This window comes from Balaenoptera physalus (genome assembly GCF_965194825.1).
Source record: "Balaenoptera physalus genome assembly, chromosome: 12".
Classification (NCBI taxonomy): domain Eukaryota; kingdom Metazoa; phylum Chordata; class Mammalia; order Artiodactyla; family Balaenopteridae; genus Balaenoptera; species Balaenoptera physalus.
This window is the reverse complement of record NC_138897.1, coordinates 84,582,384-84,609,952: the sequence shown is the minus strand read 5'-3', so window position 1 is coordinate 84,609,952 and position 27,569 is coordinate 84,582,384. Positions and strand designations below refer to the sequence as shown.

Genomic DNA, 27,569 nt, shown 5'->3' with positions numbered 1-27,569 from the left:
TTATAGGGAAGAAGCACCGTGAGAGGATTTATGGAACGTCTGTGAAATACGTGTGTAGAAACTCACGACATTTTGATCGCTACCAAGGAGAAAAATGGACAGTTTCTTACCAGTCAGTTGCATGAGCCTTTTTTTTAAGGGTTTTTAAAATTAATTAATTGCCCCCCCTTTGTTAGGAATTCTTGGCACAGACACAGGCCCCGGAGAAGGGAAACATTGCCCACGGGCTGTATGTCCAAACTGTCAGGATTTCAATCCCAAATCTCTGGGGGCAAAGCCAGAGTTCTTGTGCTTCCCATGGAGTGGGGAGAGCCCTGTCAACGTTCACGGGAAGGAGGGTATTATTAGTAATAGTGCTGCCTCTTCTCGAACAGCCTCCGTGCCACTTCAAGCATCACAGGCTCCCAGATAGCCTCTCCCCGGGGCTGCCTCTGCACCCAGAGCCATTTTCAGGGGAGAAGAGCCTGAGATGTTTGCCATGCGGCATCAGGCCCCATCCACCTCCAGCCCCTTGTCAAATGCAGGAGCATCGATTAGGCATCTGGTTTTTCTCAGCCTTGCAGGTTCCATTCCTTCCCCCGGGAATTTGCAGCCAAAGACAATGAGCTGAACGGAATTTCCCGAATGGCTGGAGGAGGAAGAGCCCTTGGAGGAGAATTTGGGCCCTGCATCCTGCTTTTGTCACCAACTAGTCTCGGGCCCTTTCTTGGCCTTGGTTTCTTCATCTGTAAAATAAAAATCCAGAGGAGTTATGAAGATCAAAGAAAATCTATAAACAAATAGTTATCAACCAGAAACGACTTTGTCCCCCATCCCTCCCACCCCGGGACGTTTGGCAATGCCTGGAGACAGTTTTGGTTGTCATGACTGGGGCGGGGGGCAGTGCTACCGGCATCTAGTGCATAGAGGCCAGGGATGCATGGGGCAGCCCCCCACAACCAAGAATTATCCAGCCCAAATATCAGCTGTGCTGTGATTGAGAAACCCTGATATAAAGGGCCTGGCAAACAATTAGTGATTCAAGTGGTACTAGTGAGAAAGGGTGTGGGAAAAGGAATACAGTAAATGTATTCAATAAACCTTAGCTATTATTAGTAGATCTGAGTTAATTGGTAGTTGCTTCCTGGAATGCCTCGAAGGATTCTAAGGCTACAAACAAGCTCAGCTAGACAGTGTCATGATTGATTAGCGATGTCTGCCATGGGCTTGGCAGGGGGAAGTGGCAGTATGAGTGCAGTGTATTTTCTGACCCTGGACTCTATGATGTCTAGCATCTGTTTCTACTCTGACATTCTGTGATCCTATTGCTATGATTCTGTGAGTCTATCTATAAAGTTCTGTAGTCAGCATTATTTACAGAATATTTAAGCAGGCCAGGCTCCTGCAGGCTTGCTTGGCAGGGGAGGAGGGTGAATGGAAAGCCAGGACGACAGAGCTGGCTCTGTGCAAGGTAAACTAGATAGCGGCTGACAGGATGTGGGGGATGTGATGCAGGCAACCCCCCTCTTACTGCCCCTAAGTCTTCCCCACCTCGCCTGGGTTAAAAATGTTTATGGTTAGAGTCACTCCACTGGATTAAACACTGTCTCCAGGAGGCCTTTGTTTAAATGCACAGAGATTACCTAGAAGGGATAAGCATGCAATCCATCCCTATGTATTAATTCAATAAACTAGTCGTTGCTCGGCAGAATAGAACTGAGGGACAGGAGACAGGTTATCTGTGAGAGCAGGTGAGGAGGTGGGGGAAAGCATGCCTTATAGGGCAGGAGTTGGAATCAGTATTGCACAACTCCAGGAGATGCTATTTGCACTGAATTAGGGTGACCAACTTGTCCCGGGACTTCCCTAGTTTTTTTTTTTTAATGTTTACTTACTAATTTGATTTATTTATTATTTTTTGGCTGTTCTGCATGGTATGTGGGATCTTAGTTCCTGGACCAGGGATCAAACCCGTGCCCCCTGCATTGGAAGTGCAGAGTCTTAATCACTGGACCACGGGGAAGTCCCAGGGACTTTCCTAGTTTTAAAACTGAAGATCCCGTGTCCCAGGAACTCCCTCTGTCCTGGGTGATCCAGGATGGTTGATTATCCTACCTCTAGGCCACATGGCATGGAAGGAACTGTGTAGTCCTTGCTGTAATTTATCCCTCATGCAGCTGCCTGAATTCTCTTTCTGGACATGTTCCTCCCTTGCCTATGAATCCTCTGTGGCTCCCTAGGGCCCTCCAAACTAGCTTGGGACTCTCCATCGTGGTGCCCAAGGTGTCCCCAGCCTTGCTTCCTGATGTCACCTGATCCACCTGCCATGAATCACTCCAACTAGTCGCCATATTGGAGACGTGCTGTGTATTATTCTCTCTCTCTGGGTTAGAGAAAGAGCTTTCCTAGAGAGGGAACTCACTTCTTGGAGTGTATTCAACTTGTGTCAGTAGCAAAAGAGTTACTTAGCCCAGCCTTTGTAAATAGTATAAAACTCATCTGAACCCCCCCCCCCGCCCCCGCAGTGAGTCAGGGCTTAGGGATATGGCTACCACTTTGTGTCAAGAGAAATCCCACATACCCCAGAGAACCCCAGGAATCCTTGGAGGATGAGGGTGAAGCCACCAGGCACATGGAACCACTCTAAGTGAAAATAAGGCCTTCCTTCCTTCCTGCACTCTTTAAACTTTTCAAAGCAGTTTCACACACACCCCTGGACAGATCCCCTTTGTATCTCTGAGGAAAAGGGAGGATGGATGTCATGCCCATCTGACAGGTGGAAAAACTGAGGTCCCGGGCAGAGGGTCCTATACTCAATAAAGAAACGTTTCTGGATTAGGAGGATGAGGCACAGTGACATTTAGTGTCTCATTGCACGTTGGTGCCTGGTCTATAACTAATCAAAGTCTTCTGCCTTCTATCCTCTGATGTTTTCATTCATTCATTTACTGAATGCTTAGTATGTGTCAGGCACCGTGTTCGTCTCATAATGACGATTATAGCTAGGGTCGTGGGGGATTTTACTACCTGCAAGTCCCTCTGCTAAATTCTGGATGTGCCTTCATTTCAATGCTCAGAGCAAGCTTTGTGGTATGGGTACAACTACTGTCCCAGATACAGGGGAGGAAACTGAGACTGAAGAGGGAAAAGCAACCCATCCAGGGTCGCTCAGCTCACAAGTGGGGGCTCTGCTGAGGCTCATCGTGTTCCCTGGTGTGGTGTGCTTGTGTGGAGCGCTCAGTCTTGTAAGGAGAGAGACATGCCAATTTTCTGAGGTCCAGCCTTTTCCTCTAAGACTCTCCAGGCTGTTCCCTCCCAATGAGCAACACTCCAAATAGGAGACCAATGTTAATGAAGCATCTTCTGTGGGCCAGGCATGTGCACCTATGTTTCCCACACCACCTGGCGAAGTAGCTGCAGTTGAGTCCAGAAGAAATCAAGGCTCCTTGGGTTGACGTGATTGGCCAAAGCTGGCACAGCTGGTGTGCGGGGAGTGGAGACCTGGCCTTGGACGGTGATGCCACATGACTTGCTTTTTCCGCCAGTCTTGGCTCTCCCAAAGGACGTGCGGTGGGGAGAGTTTGCTGCAAGTCTTCAGGTCACATAGGAACCACAGGAACAGTTCTCTTGCGCTTGGTACGTGATCTTAAGCACAAACTCTCGGGACAGGAGCCAGAAAGCCACTCTCCCACCCATTCATTGTAGGGCAGGGGAGCTGGGGACAGGACCCAGAGCCGGACCCAGTGGAGTCCTGCTGCCCATGTCAGGCAGCAGGTGGCGCTGTGGCCCCGGTTTAACAAGGACAGCGGGAAGGTGGAAAGGAGGGGGGAATCCAGAAAGAAAAACTTGTGGAAAACAAGGATTTAAAAAGAAGAACAATTTGTTCCAAAACATTTGCCTTGTAACGGGGTCATCTATAAATTCTGGGATTTCCTGTTTGCTGCTGGGCAGGCTGGCCTGCGGGCAGGCCACTCTCTTCTCTGCAGTCTGGAAGAATCATTTAAGCCCAGCTCACGAGCTCTGGCCTCCCCTGGCCCAGACTGGCTCTGAAATTTCCCAGCTTTTGTGCCCATAAGCAGGATCCTGTGACAGCAGGTCTCCTTGAGCCGTGCTCCAGTTTCCATGGGGGTGGGAGGAGGAGTGAGATCATGGTCATTTTTAAAGGAGAGACTGTCCTCATGAGCTCCCTGTGTTCTCCGTGCTGCCAGGCTTGTTTGAAGGCATAAAGTAAGAGAAAAGAATAAAATGAAAGAAACAGAGGTGGATTCTTCTATTTTTACTTTCCATAGTTAACGATTTTGTGTGTGTGGTGAGAACACTTAAGATCTACATTCTTAGCAAATTTCAAGTATGCAATTCAGTACTATTAACCAGCAGTATTATTAAATAGATTCCCAGAACTTACTCATCTTCAAACTGTAAGTTAGTACCCTTTGACCAACACGTCCCCGTTTCTTGTACTCCCCAGCCTGCCCTGGCAGCCACCGTTCTACTCTGTGCTTCTGCAAGAGTGACGTTTTTAGATTCCACACATAAGTGATACCATGCAATATTTGTGCTTCTGTGTCTGTCTTATTTCACTTAGCATAATGTCTTCTTGTTGTTGCAAATGGCAGGATCTCCTTTTTTATGACCTAATAATATTCCTTTGTGTAAATATGCCACGTTTTCTTTAGATATTGATCTGTCAGTGAACACTTAGGTTGTTTCCATATCATGGCTGTTGTGAATAATGCTTCAGTGACCATGGAAGTTCAGATATCTCTTCAAGATTCTGATTTCATTTCCTTTGGATTTATAACCAGCAGTGAGATTGCTGGGTCATATGGTAGTTCTATTTTTATTTTCTTGAGGAAGGAGGTAGCCCCTTTAAAAAAGAGAGAGAGCTGTTCTAGTCAATATGGGGAGAAACATTTCACTGGAAAAGAGAGAGAAAATTCTTTTTAGCAGCCTGGTAGAACTTGAACCAAGCCTAAAGCCCAAAGCCATCAATGAATGAATGGCTAAAGAAAATGCATGCATGCATCCACCCATCCATCCACTCATTCATCCATCCATCTATCTACCCATCCATGTATCCATCCATCCATGAATCCATCCATCCACCACTCATCCATCCATCCATCCATCCATCCACCTGTTCATCCATCCATCCATCCAACTGCTCACTCATTCACTCAGCAAACAATTATGGAGTACCTACCATATGCTCGTACCTTTTCCTGTTTTTACTCTGAGGGTAAACCTAGACCAGCTGTGGGGTCAGTGGCATGTGGAGGACATGCGAGTAGCATCTGGAGATGGGATCCAGAAGGTGGGCTTGGGATTCCTGGACAGGAACTGTTAGCAAGGATTGCAACATATTTGGCCAGGGTGAGGGGTACAGTTTGTGGCTGAAAATAGAGTTTTTCTCTGAATAAGTCAAACGAGCCTGCCTGGGATCAAATCCACGAGGGCTGGACAATCTGGTCCCAGCAAATTAAAACAACATGGGCACCAGCCAGCTACATTTTTGAAAACAGTATTTGTGTTGTTTTAATCAAGGACACCACCTCCTCTGTCCTTTGCTCTTGACAAAAAGCTCTGAATTGAAATGGGGCAGAATTTATAAGAAAATAAAACAATTCTTGGGCATCCCAGCACAAACTCATTTTCCTTTTCATCAGCTTCACAATTTAAGAGCCTCTCTCTATCTCGTTTTACCCTTCTGCCTGCAGGATTATGAGGATTAATGAGCCCATGCCAAGATAGTGTCTAAGTGACACGAGAGCAACACTGCTCTTTCCATATGTAGCTGAACCCAACCTGTTGCATCCTTCCCACAGGTGGAGAGTCCCTTTTAGTAGGGTCTTGGTCCCTGCAGTGCCTGTGGGCAGCCAAGGGAGCAGCTTGAGCCCCAGGTTGAGTCTGTGTATTAACTGTGTCTTATTTTCTATATTCTGATGCTTTGAACATCTTGGAACCTTGCTACCCAGGGAGGGACTGCTCCTCCTGGGCTTAGCCAGTTCCTAGAGATAGTGAACAACTAGCCAGGAAGCACGCCTTTCAAATGCAGACCAACCAATCCAAAGCTCACATCTCCAACCCTCTTCTTTATGGGGCTCTCACCCTCTGAGCCACTGTCTACCTGCCCTAATCACCGCAGGACACACAACTTGGGCACAGCCCCCATGCCCAAGATCTCGCTAAGATTATTCAAACTAGCTCCTCTTGAGCCTGTTTACCCTGCCTCACCCGTTCCTTCCAGGAGAAACCACAATAAAAGTTCTTGCCTGTATTTTTCCCTTACTGCCTCTGCCTCCTGACTGACCCTGGTGCTTCCCCATGTGACCCTGCATGTTGGGCCCTGCCTCCTGTTTCTAGGGATCTATGAGTACAATACACTTCTTACTTCATGACAGTCATTTCTGTGTCTGAGTGTCTTATCAAACCTGCTGAAAACGAATCCCAGGTACCCTTAATACAGCGTGCTCTAACTGTCTGTTTGACTGTGGCAGGCCACTGTGCTGTCTTACCTGCAGCCTCCTCTTTCATAAAATGGGGACAGTGATGTCCAGTGCTTGTGGGGATCGAGCAGGTGACAGAAGTGATTTCCCAGCCTCAAGGAGCACCTCTCCAGAGACCTTCTTTATCCCATCCTCACTGTTCTCTCTCTTTTTTTTTTGGCCATGCCACACAGCTTGTGCAATCTTAGTTCCCTGACCAGGGATTGAACCCATGACCCCTGCAGTGGAAGCAAGGCGTCTTAACTACTGGACCTCCGGGAAAGTCCCTGTTCTCTTTTCTTTATAACATTTATTTGTAGTTGAAATGACTCCTTTCTTTCTTTGCCTGCCCCACCCCCACTAGAATGAATGCTTTTGTTCACTGCTGAACACCTAGACCAACGCTTAGACCAGTGCCTGGCACACAGTAGGTGCTCATTTAACAATATGGAATGTGTGTGAACGCGCCTAGCACTTAGCACTCATGCTTGTTGCTTTCCTCCCTCCTTGGTCTTTCGATCTTTCGGGATCCTCTTGCATGAACTGGCATGGGTTTGGGCCACTTTACAGATTGAAAGCTGTTGAAGGAGATTCTAGTCCTTTCTGCTGGCCTGTAAAGCTTTGTGCTTGTGTGGAGGCTCTTGTCCAAGACACTCAGAGCACTTTATAAACATTGATGACATAAATGGTGTACTTTGTTTGCAGCAGGTGGGGCATGATTTGCCGAAGCAGGATGGTTCCCAGTGAAGCCAAACCTGTTCTGGAAGTGAGTGGAAAGTTTAAGCGCAGTCAGAGACCTCAGGGGCCATTGGGCCATTTGCCCAGTGACGTCCAGTGAGTGGCTCAGGACAGCGAAGATTCCTGGAAGGCAGCCCCTCACCCCTAGGTACCCCTTCCTCCCTGCACAGCCTCGTGCCCTGGAGCGGGTATTGTTTTGCTCCCTTGGCAGAGCTTCCAGAATTGAGTTAAGAGGATTCTTCTGCTGCCAGAAGGCTCCTTGCATGGATTTATTGAGCCCTCACTTAGCGGAGGCGTTGAGGCTGCAAGTCATATGGTACTCACACTCATTCATCCAGCAGAGCCTTCTGAGCAGCCAGTCTGGGCAAGGGCTGTGGACAGAGGGGTGAGGAGACCCGTGAGGGGACAGTGATTCTCACAGAGGAAGTACTTGACTGAGTGCACACAGCACAGGGTCTGTAGGAGCCCAGAGAAGAGGGTTGGGTCAGGACAGGATTCTTGGAGGTACTCCTGTTGCTTCTGTTGACACCCAGGAGTCTTTTAGTTATAGGGTACAAAACCCCAACTCAAACAGGCTTAAGCCATAAAGAAAATACATTAACTCACAGAACGGGCAAATCCAGGAGGATCTGGCTTCAGGCATGACTGGATCAAGGGGCTTAGATGAGAACTCCCTCTCTTGGTGCTGTTTCTCTCTCTGCCTTGGCCTCATTTCCTCCAACCATAGGCAGCATTTACCCCACTTAGTGGAAAAGATGGGAATTGGAAGCTCCCAGTTCCCATTCTTCTCCTTCTATTCATATGTTTACTTAACCAATATTTACTGAGTGGTGAACAAGACAACGTCTTACAGATTTAGCCAACAGTTAAACTTGTGTTTTTGGGCCAAAGACACATGTGCAAGAATATTCATTATAACGTTGTTTATACTAACCAAAGACCAGAAACAACCTAAGTGGCCTCCAGAAAGGGACTGAGTGAGTAAATTATGCAGCAGAAGACTGGATGGCAATTGGAAGAATGAGGTAGATTTATAACAGTAGTTCTCACTCTGGTCAGCTTTACCCCCAGGAGGACATTTGTCCAAGTCTGGAGACATTTTTGGTTGTCACAACTGAAGGGGGAGGGGCAGCACTACTGGCATGTAAGGGGTGGAGGCCAGGGCTGCTGCTACACGTCCTACAATGCATGGCACAGGCCCCACAGTGAAGAGTTACGCAGCCCACAGTACCAGTGGTGCCACGACTGAGAAACCCTGCTCTGTATCTGCTGATGCAGAAATCTGTAGGATATGTTAAGTTAAAAAAAAAGCACTGTGGAAAACAATCAATATAGTAGACTACCATTTGTGCAAAACAAGGAGCATATCTATATATGTGCTTATATATGCATAGAATTATCTTCGGATGAATAAATAAGAGAGTGGGGAGCCGTGTCTTGTGAAGGCCTGGGGGAGAGGTGTGGAAGAGAGATTTATTTTCATTGTACAGCTTTTTTTTTTTTTTACTGTTTGAGTATTTTTAAACCACATACATGGATTCTTTAAAAAATTAAAATATAAAAAGGATGAAAGTTTGACTCGACCTATCCACATTCCCTGTCTGACCCCTTCCTACCCACGTCTTCTTTTTTTTTTTTTTTTTTTTTAACGTGATAATCCATTTATTTATTTATTTATTTATGGCTGTGTTGGGTCTTCATTTCTGTGCGAGGGCTCTCTCCAGTTATGGCAAGTGGGGACCACTCTTCATCACAGTGCGCCGGCCTCTCACTATCACGGCCTCTCTTGTTGTGGAGCACAAGCCCCAGATGCGCAGGCTCAGTAATTGTGGCTCACGGGCCTAGTTGCTCCGTGGCATGTGGGAACTTCCCAGACCAGGGCTCGAACCCGTGTCCCCTGCATTGGCAGGCAGACTCTCAACCACTGCGCCACCAGGGAAGCCCCGTCTTCTCCTTTTGAGATGATTAACTTAAGAGCAATCCCTCAAAGTCACAGTTGGAACAGATCTTAGAGATCATCAAATCTTAGCAGTAATCAAAGAGGTCGTGGAAATGCTGGATTAGATGCGTTTAAGTGAGTCTTTTCTGGAGGACTTCTTAGAGCTTTTTTTTTTCTTTTAAAATTTTTATTTATTTATTTATTTATTTATTTATTTATTTTTGGCTGCGTTGGGTCTTTGTTGCTGCGCGCCGGCTTTCTCTAGTTGCGGCAAGCGGGGGCTACTCTTCATTGCGGTGAGCGGGCTTCTCATTGCGGTGGCTTCTCCTGTTGTGGAGCACGGGCTCCAGGCACGCAGGCTTCAGTAGTTGTGGCGCATGGGCTCAGCTGTGGCTCGCGGGCTCTAGAGCACAGGCTCAGTAGTTGTGGTGCACGGGCTTAGTTGCTCAGCAGCATGTGGGATCTTCCCGGACCAGGGCTGGAACCTGTGTCCCCTGCACTGGCAGGCGGATTCCCAACCACCGTGCCACCAGGGAAGCCCCTTCTTAGAGCTTTTAATGCAAGATTATGACTGGTGGTCTCTGAGGGGGTGCACCGTACAGAATTAGCAGATGTCCTGACTCCTTTAGCAGGGCCCTAGGGCGGCCATAACAAAGCACCATGAACTGGGGGGCTTAAAACAACAGAAGTTTGTTGTCTTACAGTTCTGGAGGCTAGGAGTTTGAAACCAGGATGGCAGCAGAGCCATGAAGTCTCTAGAGACAGACCCTTCCTTGCTTCTTCGTAGCTTCCGGCAGTCTCTGGCAATCTTTGGTATTCCTTCGCCTGCAGCTACATCCCTGTGATCTCTGCCTTCATCACCATAAGGCCTTTCTGTGTGTCTGTCTTCACATGGCTGTCGTCTTATAAGGACCCCAGTCATACTGGACTAGGGGCCTCCTCTACTCCACTGTGATTTTATTTTAGCTAATTACAATTACTCTATTTCCAAATAAGGGAACACTCTGAAAGTCTGCAGATTAAGACTTCAGTGTTTCTTTGGCTGGGGGGTGGGGGTGGGGACACAATTTAACTCATCACAGTTCCTAAGCATACATATATGTAAATACTTTTTCCATTTCATTTCAAAAGACTACTGTTCTTCTGATTATGTTTCAAGAAACGTGGATCTCATATAGTTCCTTCACTTTGCAGTTGAGGCATCTGAGGCCCAGAGAGAGACAGTCACTAGCTCAAGATCACACAGCAGATTAGGGGCAGGGCTAAAACGAAAATCTAGGTCACCGCTCTCCTGGAGAAGAGAGTCATTGAACCCTGTCTGTCCTCGATAGGAGCTGCTCTTTATATATGAGGCTGCGACTGACTGGTGATCAAGACAGCATTCATCAATTCATCAACTCATCCACCCACCCATCCACCCACCTACCATTCCACTGCTTTATCTCCCAACATGCAAGCAAAGCTACCTGATGGAGCAGTTCCTACTCCTATGGACACGGGTCTTATTTCTGAATGTTCCCAAGTGTGTTCTCTGGGACTCTAGGTTGTATGTGATAGAAACCACCGTAGACTGTTGAAGCCATAAGAAGAATTTATTGGCTCATGTATCAGAGGAGGCACAGCTGGATCCAGGAGGCCAAACAATGCTGTCCTCGTCCTCCCTGTCTCCTCCTCTCGGTCCTTCTTCCCTTGTGTTGGCATCATTTTCAGACACACTTGCTCCGTGGTGGGAAGCATGGGTTCTGGCAGCTCCAGACTCACCAGCGCTGAAAGGACAGTCTTCCCTTTCGCCAGGCCCCCACCAAGGTCCTGAGGAGGGCTTGCTGCCCACACCCCAGAACCTATTCCTATAGCCAAGAGTATTTGGTTCTCTGCTTGGCCAGACCTGGAGCAGGTGAGTGGGGTCAGCTCCACCTGAACCACGATGTCTGAGAATGGGAGTGTACTCATTCTCCTCAAAGGTGCTAGTCAGGTGAAACACAGTGGTGGGTTATCTCTGCTGCCCCTTTGCTGACTATTCAGCAAATACACAGTTACTTACAGTGGTGATTGGGTGGAGACTAAAAGGCTCTGGGCAGCCCCATTCCCACTGCTGCGGGCCAATTTGAACCATGGGCTCTGTGGTCTCCTCTGTGTTTCTCTAGACTCTTTTCACTCTAATGGATGTTTACTTTTCTATCCCCCACCCATAACCAGACTGTAAACTCCTTGAAGGGCCCTGGTTTATTCCCCTTTGCAAATCAGTATGTAGTACAGCAGGCACAGAGTAGGCTCTCAGTAAATGCACATTGAATTGGGAATCTCTCATAGGTCCACGGATGTCCTAGGTACTCCATAAAATTTTGCTGAATGAATTAGTGAATGATTGTATGGTTGTGTGGATGGATCGATGGATGTGAGGATGGATGGATGGATGCATAGGTGGATGGACACATGGATAAATGGATGGATAGACACATGAATAGGTGGTGGATAGATGAATAGATGGGTGGATGGCTGGCTGGCTGGCTGGATGGATCAATTGACTGATGCATTGATGCATGGGTGGATGCATGAATGGATGAATGGATAGGTGAACAAGTTGATGTATGGATGCATGGATGGAGAGGTGAGTTGACAGGTGCTATCATGATCATCACTCTGTCACAGCCTCCACTGCAAAGAGCAACTCCTATCAAGGGCAAAAAACTCACTGATCCTTTCATTGTCTGGCTACCTGTCTGATTTCTGTAACACAACCTGGTCACTTACATTTACAAGACAAGGTGTTAGTGCTCATTTGCCTAGTGAATTTCATCCTGATTCTACTGTTGATCATCACGGACAGTAATGAACCGTGCTGCAGAGGACAAGGACCCAGCTGCCTGCTCAAAACGAGAAGGAAACGGTTAAGAAGTCGGAGCTGTGTGCCCCCCTCTCTCTTCCTGTAGACAGACTTTATCCATACGGTAGTGGCGATGGCTGGGGTAATCCTCAAATCACATCCTTCCGGCTCTGTAGAGTGGCAGCTCTCTTACCCTGGCTGGTACAAACCAGGAGAAGGACCCAGGCATCCTGGGTCTGATGCCCTGGAGACAGCCCTGCCGTGACTTTCCTAAATGTGCTGCCCGATGGAGAGACTCAGCCTGCCTCCACTTCCGATGGAGTCGATCCCAACAGGGAGAGCATAGCACTCTGCCCTGTGGAACTCTGGCTTCCCTACTCCCCTTGCTCTTGCCCTCATGCCTCCCGGGAAAGGGGCCAACTCAGCAGTCAGTCTCAGAGGGGAACCCTCTTGGGAAACAGCCCAGAGGGACCACCTGCAGTGGCGGGCAGCAGAGCTGTTGGTAGCTGGGCAGCCCTCTGCAGTCCAGCTTGCCAGTCAGAGAGTGCTCACCATCAAGCACAGCAGACCCACCGTCTCACTTAGGTGTCAGCTCTTGTGAGGTTCAGTGAGATAGTTTGCTGGATGCTGAGCGGAAAGGCTCTTTCCCGCTGCCTCTGCCACGCTCTCCACGGGGCGCTGTACAAGAGCAGTGTGCGTTCAGCTCCTCCTACGTGCCAGGCTCCCTCCTACCCGCGTGAGACAGCTATTAATATCCCCACTTTACGAAAGAGAAAATGGGCTCAGAGAGATGCATGGACTCACTTGTGTTCATGCACGAGCCAAGACTCCATCTGGGGCTCCCTGCAAGTTCACAGCCACCTCTGTGGACTGGTGTGGCCAGAACTTCAATGATGCTCACTGCTGGTCCATTTTGGAGTTGAATCAATGGAAACCTCACTTAGCTATTTATCTTTTGTATCAGCAATTCATGAAGCATCATAGCCTGTGAAGGAGACAAGTTGCCCACGGAAACAAAGATTGATGCTAAAAACTGGAAATGAGTCAGTGTTAGGCACTTGTGTGCCCTTTCTGTTTTGGCTGCCAAAATTGAGTAAAAAGCATGGGACCCTGGGAGAAGTGATGTGAGGATCCCTAAGAGCTCCCATCACCTAACAGCTCCTTGGTTTCCTGAGATTTCACCTGGAGACCTTCGTTTCTTAGGGTCTGAAATCCTTTTTGATATTCGAAAGACTTTAATTAAAATGAAAATACCTCTGAGAATGGTCAGTCAAGGTTTGAGGCTGTGCGTCAGCTTAGAGCTTAAGCAAAGGAGCAGAGAGTGTGGCCTTAGGAAAGGGCACGCGATGCACAAAGGTGAATGGGAAGCAGGTGCAGACCCTGAAAAGAGGACCGACTTTGCCTCCATCATGATTTCACCCAAGGCCAGCTGAAAAGGGAGAATATTGTGTCGGCTATTTATTGGTGCATTACAGATTATTCTGACACTTAGAAGCTTAAAGCAACAATAAACATTTATCATCGCATACAGTTTCTGTGGGTCAGAAATCTGAAGATGGTTAGCGAGGTGGTTCTGACTCCTGCTCTCTCAAGAGGGAGTGGGTGAGAGCTGGGGCTGCAGTCTCATCTGAAGGCTTGGCTGGGGCTGGAGGACCTGCTCCAAGTGACTCACTCACATGGCTGTTGGCAAGATGATGCTGGCCAATGGCAGGAGGCCTCAGTTCCTCTCCACATTGATGTCCCCCTAGGGCTGCTTGAGCATCCTCACAACATGGTGGCTGGCTTCCCTCAGAGCAAATGAGCTGAGAGAGGGAGAGAGAGAGAGAAGAAAGAGAAGCCTGCGATGTCTTTATGACCTTGGCTTAGCAGTCTCACTCCATTTCTGCAATATCCTACTGGTTCCACTGTTCATTGCGGGAGAGTCCCACACAAAGGTGTGAAAACCAGGCGGTGAGATTATTGGGGACCGTCTTGGACACCGACCCGTGGCTTCTGCAGTCATCCTCTTTATTTTACAAGTGACGAAATGGAAGCACGAAGAGCTTACCCGAACACATCCTGGATTTTTTTGTGAGTCAGGGGTCACGTCTGATTGTTCACTCTAACATTCCTGGAAGCGCCTACAACAGTGTCCAGCATTTAGTGGCTACTCAATAAACACTCACTGAATGAGACGTGTGAATGAACTCATGCTTGAGAAAGCAAAGTGGTTCTTGAAACCTAGTCCATTTTATTTACTGTCCCGTTAGATGTCTTTAGGGAGCAGGGATCAAGGAAGAGGATTTTGCATGGCTAGATTTCTCATATCATTGACTTTTTGTGCACGTATGTGTTATCGTGGCCTGTCGTTCGTTGACTCCTCTGTTTCTTTAAGACCCGAGTCTCCTGGTGTGTTGTCGAAGGGAAGAGGTTTGCAGAAACCCCACAGGGAGGAGCCCTCCCCTTCTTTGGATGAAAAAAGGGTCACTGTACTTGCAATAGAGTTATAACTGGTTACCAGATTTAAGCATAGGGCCTCTCATATGTCAAAACCTCAGAGCAGAGAGATTATATGTATGGGTAGCATATATATAAATGTATGTATAATTTATGCAATATTTCTCCTATTCGCGCTCTCTACTTAAGCTATCCATTAAAGCCCATCACATTAATTTAATTGAAAAATTCTGGGGGAATTGTATTAGTTTTTTTCCCATTAAATTAACATTACAGCCTTTAAATAGATGTCCTGGATGCCTATTGTTGCTAACAAAATTATTATGCAAATTGAAATCTGCCCTTTCTGGATTTGGCCACCAGCTTCTCACCCTCCTCCTCTTTCCGTGACCCCGTTAATTTAATTGCCCTTTGCCCTGAGTTCCCAGGCCACAGAAGTGGGACAGGAACCCTGGCCTAAGCCAGAGGCTCCGGGCGGGGCTGTGGGGCCGGGTCTGGGCTCAGCAGAGCAGGTTAGAGTTTTAGACTCTGGTCTCCAAGGCCCTTGTGAAAACACTCTTAACCCAAGAAAGAGAAAACGGGTGGGCGGTCTTTCCCAGGCCCCTCTGTGGCCAAGATTGTGCTTAGTATTAAAGAGGATGGCGTGTGAGTCAGAGGGGCTGGGTTCGAAACTGGATCCCGCCCCTTAGTGAGTCTGAAATTTTGGGCAAATCTCCTAACCTCTATAAAACCAAAACAACCACCCTTCCCTCAAGGGAAGCTGAAGGAGGACGTGAAATAATGGACAGTGCCTGCCTGGAGCAGGTGCCCCTGAAGGGTTGCTATTATCATTTATCATTCACTCGTTCATTCACCCATTCATTCAGGAAGTAGTCTTGGAGCCCACTGGGCTGGGTGCAGGGGCTGTGGCGAGAAGCAGATGACTCAGCTCTCTGATCTCCTGTAACTTGTATGGTGGGGTGGGGGTGGGGAATAAGCAAGTAAGTAATATGATTGTGCATATAGGTAGGTGTTATTGCCATTATTAGCAAGTCAGACGTGTGTTTAAAAAGTGAAAAATGCAGTTCTGCTAATTAATCAATCACGCTGATTTGCCTGCTCCACTTAAACCTCCAGGAAGTAGAACCGGCCGTTTCCCTTGGACTGGATCCCAGAGGCCTGGTTAATCCCTGGGTACTAGTTGGAAGGAGCTTTTTCTTTAACGTGAGCTGCTAGAGGGCTGGAAACAGAAGCTGAGTGACAGGGACTCTGGAGCAAGGAGATCTCTTTGTGAAGTCGGCCATATTCCAGTTTTGGATGGGGTAGGGGTTCCCCCAGCCCTGCTTTGGGTCTTATCTTTCTGAACAAAGCTTGTGAAGTGATCCCCAGCTAATCTCTCTGGATGAACACCAAGACTTCACTACCCTTCAAGAGTATCCAAGGGGGATGTCTTATCTCATCTTTCCCATCTGTTTGATCTCCAGGAGTCTTTCTCCTTTCATGAATGGGCTCTTCCATTTGCATAGACACTAAGTAGATTGAAATGAGGTTTGAAAAAGGAAAATCAAAGCTTCCTTTGTCTTTGGGGTTTGAAAACACACCCCTGAAATAAACAGCAGGGGTGGAAACCAGCCTACTCCGGTCCACAGGTTAGTTCTCCCAGTAAAACTAGTGCTAAGCTAGAGCCTGGAAAGATGGGTCCCTTGACTGGGCAGTTCTAGCTCAGGGTATCTCCTATGGCTAGGGTGGGGGTCACCTAGAAGTTTTCATGCTCATGTCTGGCATCTGAATTGGGAAGACTTGTACAGCTGGGGGCTGGAACAGCTGGGCTCCTTGCGTGTATATTATATATCAATGTGGTCTCTCCAGCATGGTGGCTTTAGGGCAGCTGGATATCTTACATGGTGGCCATGGTGACCCAAAGCAGATGTCCTGAGACAGAGAGAACCAGGTGGAAACCATATCACTTTCTGTGACCTATCCTTGGAAGTCATGCTGTCACTTCTGCTGCCTTCTGTTGGTTGAGGCGGTCAGAGGGGCCAGCCCAGGTTGAAAAGAAGGGAAAAGAGACTCTACCTCTTGATGGCAAATGGCAAGATTCTGGAAGAACACAAGGGACTGAAAATATTGCAGTGGGTAATGTTTACTCCTGAACATTCCTGGTTGAGATTATTAGGATGGTTGTAGACTCAGATGTGCAAGGTAAAACAAGAACATTTCTAGGAGATAACATAGGAGAACGTCTTCATGACTTTAGGATAGGCAAATGTGACATAATAAGACATATGTATTGGACTCTGTGTCTGTTTCCTGACACACAGCTCCTAAATCCCTTGGAATTTCCTGAGTGATAGGAGGTTCTTTTGTTCTAATGAAGTAACTCTTCGTGGTCTCCTGGTTAGCTTCAGGATGGAGGCTGGTCATCAAAAAGATCAAGCCATGATTAGAGGCTTGGAACTTTCAAACCCACTGTACATCCTCTGGGGAGAGGGGAGGGGCTGGAGACTGAGTTTAAAGCCAATCATGCCTATATGATGAAGCCTCCATAAAAATCCCTAAACTGTGGGTTCTGGAGAGCTTCTGAGTGGATGAACACATCATATTTCAGGGAGTGGGGCATCCCTACTCCATGGGGATAGAAGCTTCTGTGATTGTGACCCTTCTAGATCTCACCCTATGTACCTCTTCATCTGGTTATTCATCTATATCCTTTATAAGTAAATGTTTCCCTGAATTTTGTGAGCTGTTCCAGCAAATTATCAAATGTGGGGAGTGGGTGTTGTGGGAACTCCTGACTTTTTAGCCAAGTCAGACAGAATTATGGGTACCTGGGGCAACCGTTACTTGTGACAGGTGTCTGACTGGGGATAGTCTTGTGGGACTGAGCCCTTAACCTGTGGAGTTTGATGCTAAATGCGTGTAGTTGGTGTCAGAATTGAATTAAATTATAGGACACCCAGTTTGTGTCCCAAAATTGGAAAATTGGTTGGTTTGGGGGAAAAAAATCCAACACATTTGGTTCAGAAGTGTTGTGAGTATAGAAACAGTTTTCCTTTAACAAATATTTCTGAAACAGGGCACACACACAACGAACCAGAAAAAACAATTGATCAGTTGTTCATTAAAATTAAGAACTTCTGTTCATCAAAAGACTCCATTAAGACAATGAAAATGCAAACCACAGAGTGGGAGAAGATAGTTGGAATAAAGATATCAACGGAGGACTCATACTCAGAGTATTTCAAGAACTCCCGTAAATCAATAAGGAAAAGAAAAACAATCCATTCTTTTTTAAATGAGCAAAACATATGAATATGATTTTCATAAAAGAGGAATCCAAAGGGCCAATAAACCTGTCAAAGAGTCAACATCATTAGTAATTAAGGGAATATGATTCAAACCGCAAAGAATTTTTATATGAGTAAAAGCTTTTAGCTGGACACCTAACATTTTTTAGCTTTACTGTATATAAATTTTACACGTACACATACAAGAATGGCTAAAATTACAAAGAAAGAAATCTGTCAATACCAAGTGTTGGCAATGCTGGGAGCTGCTGGAACACTCATATACTTAAGATAGGAGGGCAGATTAGGACACCCGCTTTGGAAAGTTACTTATTCAGTATTTACAAAAACCGGTTGCAGCACATGTACTCTAGGAATATGCTCAATAGCAATAAGTAAATGTGTGCACCAAAAGACATGGCTAAGAATATTCATAGTGGCATTATTTGTATTAGCCCTGTCTTAGTCCATTCAGGCGGCTATAACAGAATATCATAGACTGAGTGTCTTATAAACAACAGACATTTATTTCTCACAGTTCTGGAGGCTGGGAAGTCCGAGATCAAAGTTTCAGCCAAGTTAGTGTCCAGTGAGGGTCCACTTCCTGGTTCATAGATGGCCATCTTCTCACTGTGTCCTCACATGGTGGAAGGGACAGAGATCTCTCTAGGTCTGTTTTATAAGGACACTAATTCCATTCATGAGGGCTCTACCCTTATGACCTAATTACCTCCCCCAAACCCCACCCCTTAATACCATCACAGTGGGGATTAGGTTTCAACATAAGAATTTTAGAGGGACACAAACATTCAGTCTATAGCAAGCCCCAAACTGGAGACAACCCAAGTATCATCAATAGCAGAACAGATATATAAAGTGTGACATATTCTTACAATGTGATAATTGCAACACTGTGTATAGAATACTGTATAGCAATGAAATTGGACAAACCCACACAATAGCATGGAGGGATCTCTCTCACATATCACTGAGTGAAAGAACGTGCTGTATGATTCAATTTACCTAAAGCTTACAACCAAGCAAAACAAATGATAAGGACAGAAGTAAAATTAGTGGCTATCTTTGGTGGTGGGGGGGTGGGGATAACTGGGAGGAGCACAAGGAACACTTTTGGGGTGTTGGTAATGTTCTACATCTTAACCTGGGTGGTAGTTAGAAAGATGTGTTCACTTTGTAAAAATTCATCAGATTGGTGTACTTTTATCATATGTATATTACGTATACTTCAATGAAATAGTTTGCTTTTTTTGTTTAATAGATCTTTATTGGAGTATAATTGCTTCACAATACTGTGTTAGTTTCTGTTGTTGATTCAACAAAGCGAATCAGCCATATGCATACACATGTCCCCATATCCCCTCCCTCCTGAGCCTCCCTCCCACCCTCCCTATCCCACCTCTCTAGGTCATCGCAAAGCACCGAGCTGACCTCCCTGTGCTATGCTGCTGCTTCCCACTAGCTAACTATTTTACATTCGGTAGTGTATATATGTCAGTGCTACTCTCACTTCGCCCCAGCTTCACCCTCCCCCCGCTGTGTCCTCAAGTCCATTCTCTATGTCTACATCATTATTCCTGCCCTGCCACTAGGTTCATCAGTACCATTTTTTTTTAAATTCCATATATATATGTTAGTATACGGTATTTGTTTTTCTCTTTCTGACTTACTTCACTCTGTATGACAGACTCTAGGTCCATCCACCTCACTACAAATAACTCAGTTTCATTTCTTTTTATGGCTGAGTAATATTCCATTGTATATATGTGCCACATCTTCTTTATCCATTCATCTGTTGATAGACATTTAGGTTGGTTCCATGTCCTGGCTATTGTAAATAGTGCTGCAATGAACATTGGGGTACATGTCTCTTTTTGAATTATGGTTTTCTCAGGGTATATGCCCAGTAGTGGGGTTGCTGTGTCATATGGTAGTTCTATTTTTAGTTTTTAAAGGAACCTCCATACTGTTCTCCATAGTGGCTGTATCAATTTACATTCCCACCAACAGTGCAGGAGGGTTCCCTTTTCACCACACCCTTTCCAGCATTTATTGTTTCTGGATTTTTTGATAATGGCCATGCTGGCCAGTGTGAGGTGATACCTCATTGTAGTTTTGATTTGCATTTCTTGAATAATTAGTGATGTTGAGCATCTTTTCACGTGCTTCTTGGACATCTGTATGTCTTCTTTGGTGAAATGTCTATTTAGGTCTCCCACCCATTTTTTAATTGAATTGTTTGTTTTTTTGATATTGAGCTCCATGAGCTGTTTGTATATTTTGGAGATTAATCCTTTGTCCGTTGTTTCATTTGCAAATATTTTCTCCCATTCTGAGGGTTGTCTTTTTGTCTGTTTATGGTTTCCTTTGCTGTGCAAAAGCTTTTTTAAAATAAATTTATTTATTTATTTATTTATCTATGGCTGTGTTGGGTCCTCGTTGCTGCACGCGGGCTTTCTCTAGTTGCGGTGAGTGGGGGCTACTCTTTGTTGCAGTGTGCTGGCTTCTCGTTGTTGTGGCTTCTCTTGCTGCGGAGCACAGGCTCTAGGCATGCGGGCTTCAGTAGTTGTGGCACACGGGCTCAGTAGTTGTAGCACGCGGGCCCAGTTGCTCCATGGTATGTGGGATCTTCCTGGACCAGGGCTTGAACCCATGTCCCCTGCATTAGCAGGCGGATTCTCAACCACTACACCACCAGGGAAGCTGAAGTGCAAAAGCTTTTAAGTTTAATTAGGTCCTATTTGTTTATTTTTATTTTTATTTCCATTACTGTAGGAGGTAGGTTAAAAAAGATCTTGCTGTGGTTTATGTCAAAGAATGTTTTTCCTATGTTTTCCTCTAAGAGTTTTATAGTGTCTGGTCTTAACATTTAGGTCTTTAAACCATTTGGAGTTTATTTTTGTGTATGGTGTTAGGTAGTGTTCTAATTTCATTCTTTTACATGTAGCTGTCCAGTTTTCCCAGCACCATTTATTGAAGAGGCTGTCTTTTCTCCATTGTATGTTCTTGCCTCCTTTGTTGTAAATTAGGCGACCATAGGTGCGTGGGTTTATCTCTGGGTTTTCTATCCTGTACCGTTGATCTATATTTCTGTTTTTGTACCAGTACCATACTGTCTTGATTACTGTAGCTTTTTTTTTTAATTAATTAATTTATTTTTGGCTGCGTTGGGTCTTCGGTGCTGCGCGCAGGCTTTCTCTAGTTGCAGCGAGCGGGGGCTACTCTTCATTGCGGTGTGCAGGCTTTTTATTGCAGTGGCTTCTCTTGTTGCAGAGCATGGGCTCTAGGCACGCGTGCTTCAGTAGTTGTGGCACGAGGGCTCAGTAGTTGTGGATTGCAGGCTCTAGAGCGCAGGCTCAGTAGTTGTGGCGCACGGGCTTAATTGTTCCACGACATATGGGATCTTCCGAGACCAGAGTTCAAACCCGTGTCCCCTGCATTGGCAGGCAGATTCTTAACCACTGCACCACCATGAAAGCCCCTTGATTACTGTAGCTTTGTAGTATAGTTTGAAGTCATGGAAGCTGATTCCTCCAGCTCCATTTTTCTTTCTCAACATTGCTTTGGCTATTCGGGGTCTTTTGTGTTTATATGAATTGTAAAATTTTTTGTTCTAATTCTGTGAAAAATGCCACTGGTAGTTTGATAGGGATTGTATTGAATCTGTAGATTGCTTTGGGTAGTTTAGTCATTTTCACAATATTGATTCTTCCAATCCAAGAACATGGTATATTTCTCCATCTGTTTATGTCATCTTTGATTTCTTTCATCACTGTTTTATAGTTTTCTGAGTACAAGTCTTTCGCCTCCTTAGGTAGGTTTATTCCTATTTATTCTTTTTGTTGCAACGGTAAATGGGATTGTTTCCTTATTTTCTCTTTCTGATTTTTCATTGTTAGTGTATAGGAATGCCAGAGATTTCTGTGCATTACTTTTGTATCCTGCAACATTACCAAATTGATTGATTAGTTCTAGTAGTTTTCTGGTGGCATCTTTAGTATTTTCTGTGTATAGTATCATGTTATCTGCAAACAGTGACAGTTTTACTTCTTCTTTTCCAATTTGTATTCCTTTTATTTCTTTTTCTTCTCTGATTGCCGTGGCTAGGACTTCCAAAACTATGTTGAATAAGAGTGGCGAGAGTGGGCATCCTTGTCTTGTTCCTGATTTTAGAGCAAATGGTTTCAGTTTTTCACCATTGAGTATGTTTGCTGTGGGTTTGTCATATATGGCCTTTATTATGTTGAGGTAGGTTCCCTCTATGCCCATTTTCTGGAGAGTTTTTATCATAAATTGGTGTTGAATTTTGTCAGAAGCTTTTTCTGCATCTATTGAGATGGTCATATGGTTTTTATTCCTTAATTTGTTAATATGGTGTATCACACTGGTTGATTTGCGTATACTGAAGAATCCTTGCATCCCTGGGATAAATCCTACTTGATCATGGTGCATGATCCTTTTAATATGTTGTTGGATTCTGTTTGCTAGCATTTTGTTCAGGATTTTTGCATCTATGTTCATCAGTGATACTGGTCTATAATTTTCTTTTTTTGTGATATCTTTTTCTGGTTTTGATATCAGGGTGATGGTGGCTTTCTAGAATGAATTTGGGAGTGTTCCTCCCTCTGCAGTTTTTTGGAAGAGTTTGAGAAGGATCAGTGTTAGCTCTTCTCTAAATGTTTGATAGAATTCGCCTGTGAAGCCATCTGGTCCTGGACTTTTGTTTGTTGGAAGATTTTTAATTACAGTTTCAATTTCATTATTTGTGATAGGTCTGTTTATATTTTCTAATTCTTCCTGATTCAGTCTTGGAAATTGTACCCTTCCAAGAATTTGTCTGTTTCTTCGTGGTTGTCCATTTTATTGGCATATAGTTGTTTGTAGTAGTCTCTTATAATCCTTTGTATTTCTGCAGCGTCAGTTGTGATTTCTCCTTTTTCATTTCTAATTTTATCGATTTGTGTCCTCTCCCTTTTTTTCTTGATGAGTCTGGTTAAGGGTTTATCAATTTTTTTTATCTTCTCAAAGAACCAGCTTTTAGTTTTATTGATCTTTGCTATTGTTTTCTTCATTTCTATTTCATTTATTTCTGCTCTGATCTTTATGATTTCTTTCCCTCTGCTGACTTTGGGTTTTCTTTGTTCTTCTTTCTCTAGTTGGTTTAGGTGTAGGGTTAAATTATTTATTTGAGATTTTTCTTGTTTCTTGAGATGAGATTGAATTGCCATAAGCTTTCCTCTTAGAACTGCTTTTGCTGCGTCCCATAGGTTTTGGGCCATTGTGTTTTTGTTGTCATTTGTCTCTATGTATTTTTTTATTTCTTCTTTGATTTCTTCAGTTATCTGTTGGTTATTTAGTAGTGCACTGTTTAGCCTCCATGTATTTGTGGTTTTTACAGTTTTTTTCCTATAATTGATTTCCAATCTCATGGCGTTTTGGTCAGAAAAAATGCTTGATATGATTTCAATTTTCTTAAATTTTCCGAGGCTTGATTTGTGACCCAAGCAAGATGTGATCTATCCTGGAGGATGTTCCATGTGCACTTGAGAAGAAAGTGTATTCTGCCACTTTTGGGTGGAATGTTCTATAAATATCATTTAAATCTATCTGGTTTATTGTGTCATTTAAAACTTGTGTTTCCTTATTTATTTTCTGTTTGGATGATCTGTCCATTGGTGTAAGTGGAGTGTTAAAGTCCCCTACTATTATTGTGTTACTGTCGATTTCCCTTTTCATGGTTGTTAGCATTTGCCTTATGTATTGAGGTGCTCCAATGCTGGGTGCATAAAGATTCATAATTGTTATATCTTCTTCTTGGATTGATTCCTTGACTGTTATGTAGTGTCCTTCTTTATCTCTTGTAACAGTCTTTATTTTAAAGTCTATTTTATATGATACGGGTATTGCTACTCCAGCTTTCTTTTGATTTTCATTTGCATGGAATATCTTTTTCCATTCCTTCACTTTCAGTCTGTATGTGTCCCTAGGTCTGAAGTGGGTTTGTTGTAGACAGCATATATATGGGTCTTGTTTTTGTAGCCATTCAGCCAGTCTGTGTCTCTTGGTTGGGGCATTTAGTCCATTTACGTTCAAGGTTATTATCAATATGTATGTTCCTATTACCATTTTCTTAATTGTTTGGGGTTTGTTTTTGTGGGTATTTTTCTTTTCTTGTGCTTCCCGCCTAGAGAAGTTTCTTTAGCATTTGTTGTAAAGCTGATTTAGTGGTGCTGAATTCTCTTAGCTTTTGCTTGTCTCAAAAGCTTTTGATTTCTCTGTCAAATCTGAATGAGATCCTTGCTGGGTAGAGTAGTCTTGGTTGTAGGTTTTTCTCTTTCATCACTTTAAGTATATCTTGAAGTATACTTCAATGAAATAGTTTGCCTTTAAAAAATAATTATGTCCATGTTCTGTAGCAGAGGTCAGCAAACTCTAGCCCCTGGGTCAAATCCACCCATTACCTGTTTTATAAATAAAGGTTTTTTAAAAAATATTTATTTATTTATTTATTGTGGTTGCACTGGGTCTTAGTTGCGGCATGTGGGATCTTTAGTTGCGGCGTGCAAACTTCTTAATTGTGGCATGTGGACTCTTAGTTGTGGCATGCAGACTCTTAGCTGTGGCATGCGTGCGGGATCTAGTTCCATGACCAGAGATCGAACCAAAGCCCCCTGCATTGGGAGCGTGGAGTCTTACCCACTGGACCACCAGGGAAGTCTCTATAAACAAAGTTTTATTGAGACACAGCCATGCCCATTTCATTTGCATACTGTCTATGGCTGTTGATGTGCTACAATGACAGAGTTCAGTAGTTGTGACAGAGACCAAATGGGCCACAAACCCTAACATATGTACTATTTGGTCTTTTACAGAAAAAAATTTGCTGACTCCTTTTCTATAGCCTATCACTTTGGGGTCTCATTCAATCCTTCTGCTTATATTAGAGAAGAGTCAGGACTGTTTTTCAAGGAAAATGTCAGCCCTATTAAAAGGCTCTCCTTCAGTCTACTCCCTTGCATAGTTGGGGTACCTTCTATTAGCTGTATATCTCCTTGGGTTTAGTGCTTTAAGACCCCATACCAGAAGGCCAGCCCCACTCTGCCTTCCAGTGATTGTCAAAGTAATTTGATTTGCTTTGAATTTCCTGTCCTAATTCTGTTTTTAAAAATTCTGGTCATTTGAATTACAAAAGTAATACATATCTTTTGTAACATTTCAAATAATAAAGTATCTAAAATAAAATTAATAGTCTCACCATTCCTCTCCAGTCCAGCTCCCTGATGCAGTCAGTGTTAGCAATTAGGTATAAATGTTTCCCTACTGTTTTCTTTATTTGTAAAAACATATAGAAACCCACTTACTGGGTGTGACTTATTTTGGTCTTTTTTTTTTTTTTAATAAAAATAGGATCACATTTGCTTTTATTCTATTTAACAAGGTGTTGCAGGCATATCTCCCAGTCAATGTGTACAATTTTATTTTATAATTTTTGATATCTGTACTGTGTTCCTTAATATAAATACATCTTGATTTTTTTCAACCATTTTCCTATTAATGTACATTCAGATTGCGTCCAGGTATTTTTTTTTTTTAACTATTACAAATGATGCTGTGATATTCTTCTTCATATATTTATGTCTTTATACACTGGCATTTTCATTTCTGGTGGATATATTCCCAGAAGTGGGAGTGCCGGGCTACAGTTTAAATTTTCAAAAATACCAACAGTTGATTTTCCACCACTTTATAATAATTTACAGTCCTCCCCCAATGGTGTTTGAGAGAACTAGATTCCTTACACCCTCGCCAGCTCTGGATGTTACACATATTTTCCATTTTTGCCAATTTGATGGGTAAAAAATAGTATCTTATTGTTCTCATTTGCATTTCCCTGACAAGTGAGCCTGACCATCTTTTCATATGTTTATTGAATATTTGCATTTCTGCTTCTGTCAATTTCTGTAGCCTTGGCCCATGTTTCTACTGGGTTATTGGTCTTTTCCTTATTAATTTATAGGATCATTTTATAACCTAAGCATATTAGCTCTTTATTAATTATACGACTGCAAATATTTTCTTTGTTTATCATATGTTTTGCCATGGCTCTGCTTTTGATTAAAAAAAAATTAAATTTCTGCCCACTAGGTTCTTGCTAAGAATATAACTAAAACTGTTAACTTTTCAATTCTTATCAGAATCTCAGCTCTGAGAAATAATATATGTGGAGCTTTATTTAAGCAGTGGTTCTCAAACATTTTCTAATTTAAGTAACCGAACCCCCCTCCCCCCACTTTTTTTTCCAAGTACGTCCTTGGGTTGAAAAAAGAGAAACTGATGTGGTTGAATTGGGTCTGGAGGCTCAGATCTCTGCCTGAGAGGGGCCTCTTCCCCTCTCTTCCAGCAGCCCCTGAGACACTGGGGGAACCTCTGGTGCTCCATGGAACCTAGTTTGAGAATCAATCTTAAAGGCTCTGCAGTCCCTCCATTCATTTCATTAGTTTTCTATGGTGTGTTCCGTAGAATATTAAGTAGGATATTAACAAGTGCTTTGTGAAGAAAGGACTCTGAGATTGTTCCATGGCCTGCCAAAATCAGGCATGCTTTCCCTTTTCGAACTAGCTCACACTTGGATTCTTTTGAGATGGAAATGCTAGTGTACCAAGAGACAGAAACTGGACAAAGGGTAACACACACCCTTAATTTCTTTTCATAGGCGATGCCAAAACAAACGGACAGTTATTGCCCTTGCTGCTCCCCGCCATCAGCCAAAGGTGCGACTCTTGTTTTCTGACTGGTCTGAGTAAGTACTGCTCATTTAGCACTCAGTTATGGGTAGCCAAGGACATGGCTATGGTTATGGGTAACTGAGGAGTCTTATCTGACATCTACAGAGGTGACCAGCAAGGAAAAGGGGTATGCTGACCCCTTTTTAGTTTCTCAGGGGCAGAAATTGTGGGCTCTTAGTGACGGTCCATCACACCTTTCTTCTGCCTTATTTGGAATTTGAGTGACCAATTTCTTTTCCAAAAATCATTTATTTATTTGAAGTCATGCCTAGAAAAGAAGAGCAAAGAGGAGTTTAAATAAAGGTGCTTTAAGGAAGAGATTTGAACATACTACTTTGTTTCCTTCCTAGGTCCTTTTAAGAAGGGACAAAGGAAAGACATACTGGCATACCTTGCTTAAGAATGGCAGTCTGTTCATCTTACCTGTTCTTGTGAGAAAGAAAAACTCTTTACAAGTAGGATCAATGGACCTAGGTCCCGTTTGGAGACTGTCCCTAGGTTCTTGCACAACAGTGGGCAAAGGAGCTTGGGAAGTGCTGGATTTCTTTACTGCAGGACTTCTCAAAGCCTTTAAAATGCTAGTGTTCACTGTGAGGTCCCAAGAGGAAGCCATGGGGGGTTTCCCACCTTTCCTTGACTGCAGAACCCTTTGTGGGCAGAGCTTCTCCAGGACTGGTATTCCATCATATGTCCTTTAGGAAAAGCTGGACTAGATAGCCTTACATTTTTCCGTGGATAAAACCAGAGTCTCAGAGGATTGCAGCCTTTTATTCCTTTGTTTTGGCCACTTATAGGTTGGCTTGTATTGAACTTCCCTTAACCTGCACTGAGCATAAACTTGCTATCATTTTTAATGCCAGGTGGTTGCAATTTTACTAGTAGAAGCTGTGCTTTCCTAAGCAATCAGTTTGCTTATATCCAACACCATCAGTTTTGTTTCCCTCTTTGCCCATACTGCCAGGATGCTCAAACCAGATTTCTGGGTCACTGCCAATAATGGTATAGAAATCTGTGGTATATATTTTGGGTACCGATCTTATCCTTTATTTCAACATATTTTCCTACCTTTTCACTGAGTCCCCATTTCCTTGTTTAAAA

The 27,569-nt window shown here is 44.1% G+C and overlaps 1 protein-coding gene across 18 annotated transcripts in view; it reads left to right on the top strand.

Moving 5' to 3' along the window:
• SPRING1 (SREBF pathway regulator in golgi 1) overlaps window positions 1-27,569 on the top strand; it is a 316,969-nt gene that overhangs the window by 99,644 nt on the left and 189,756 nt on the right. For 16 of the 18 annotated variants that reach the window (XR_014251704.1, XR_014251705.1, XM_082416879.1 and 13 more), the window contains one exon: window positions 26,399-26,456. Coding sequence is in view for 16 of the 18 variants with exons in the window: in XM_082416879.1 (XP_082273005.1) it covers window positions 26,399-26,456 (58 nt within the window). In the remaining 2 variants the exon portion in view is untranslated. Of the gene's footprint in view, window positions 1-6,658; window positions 6,689-26,398; window positions 26,457-26,821; window positions 26,887-27,569 lie in introns of those variants that run through there. The other 2 variants (XM_082416860.1, XM_082416869.1) reach the window with 2 other exon arrangements.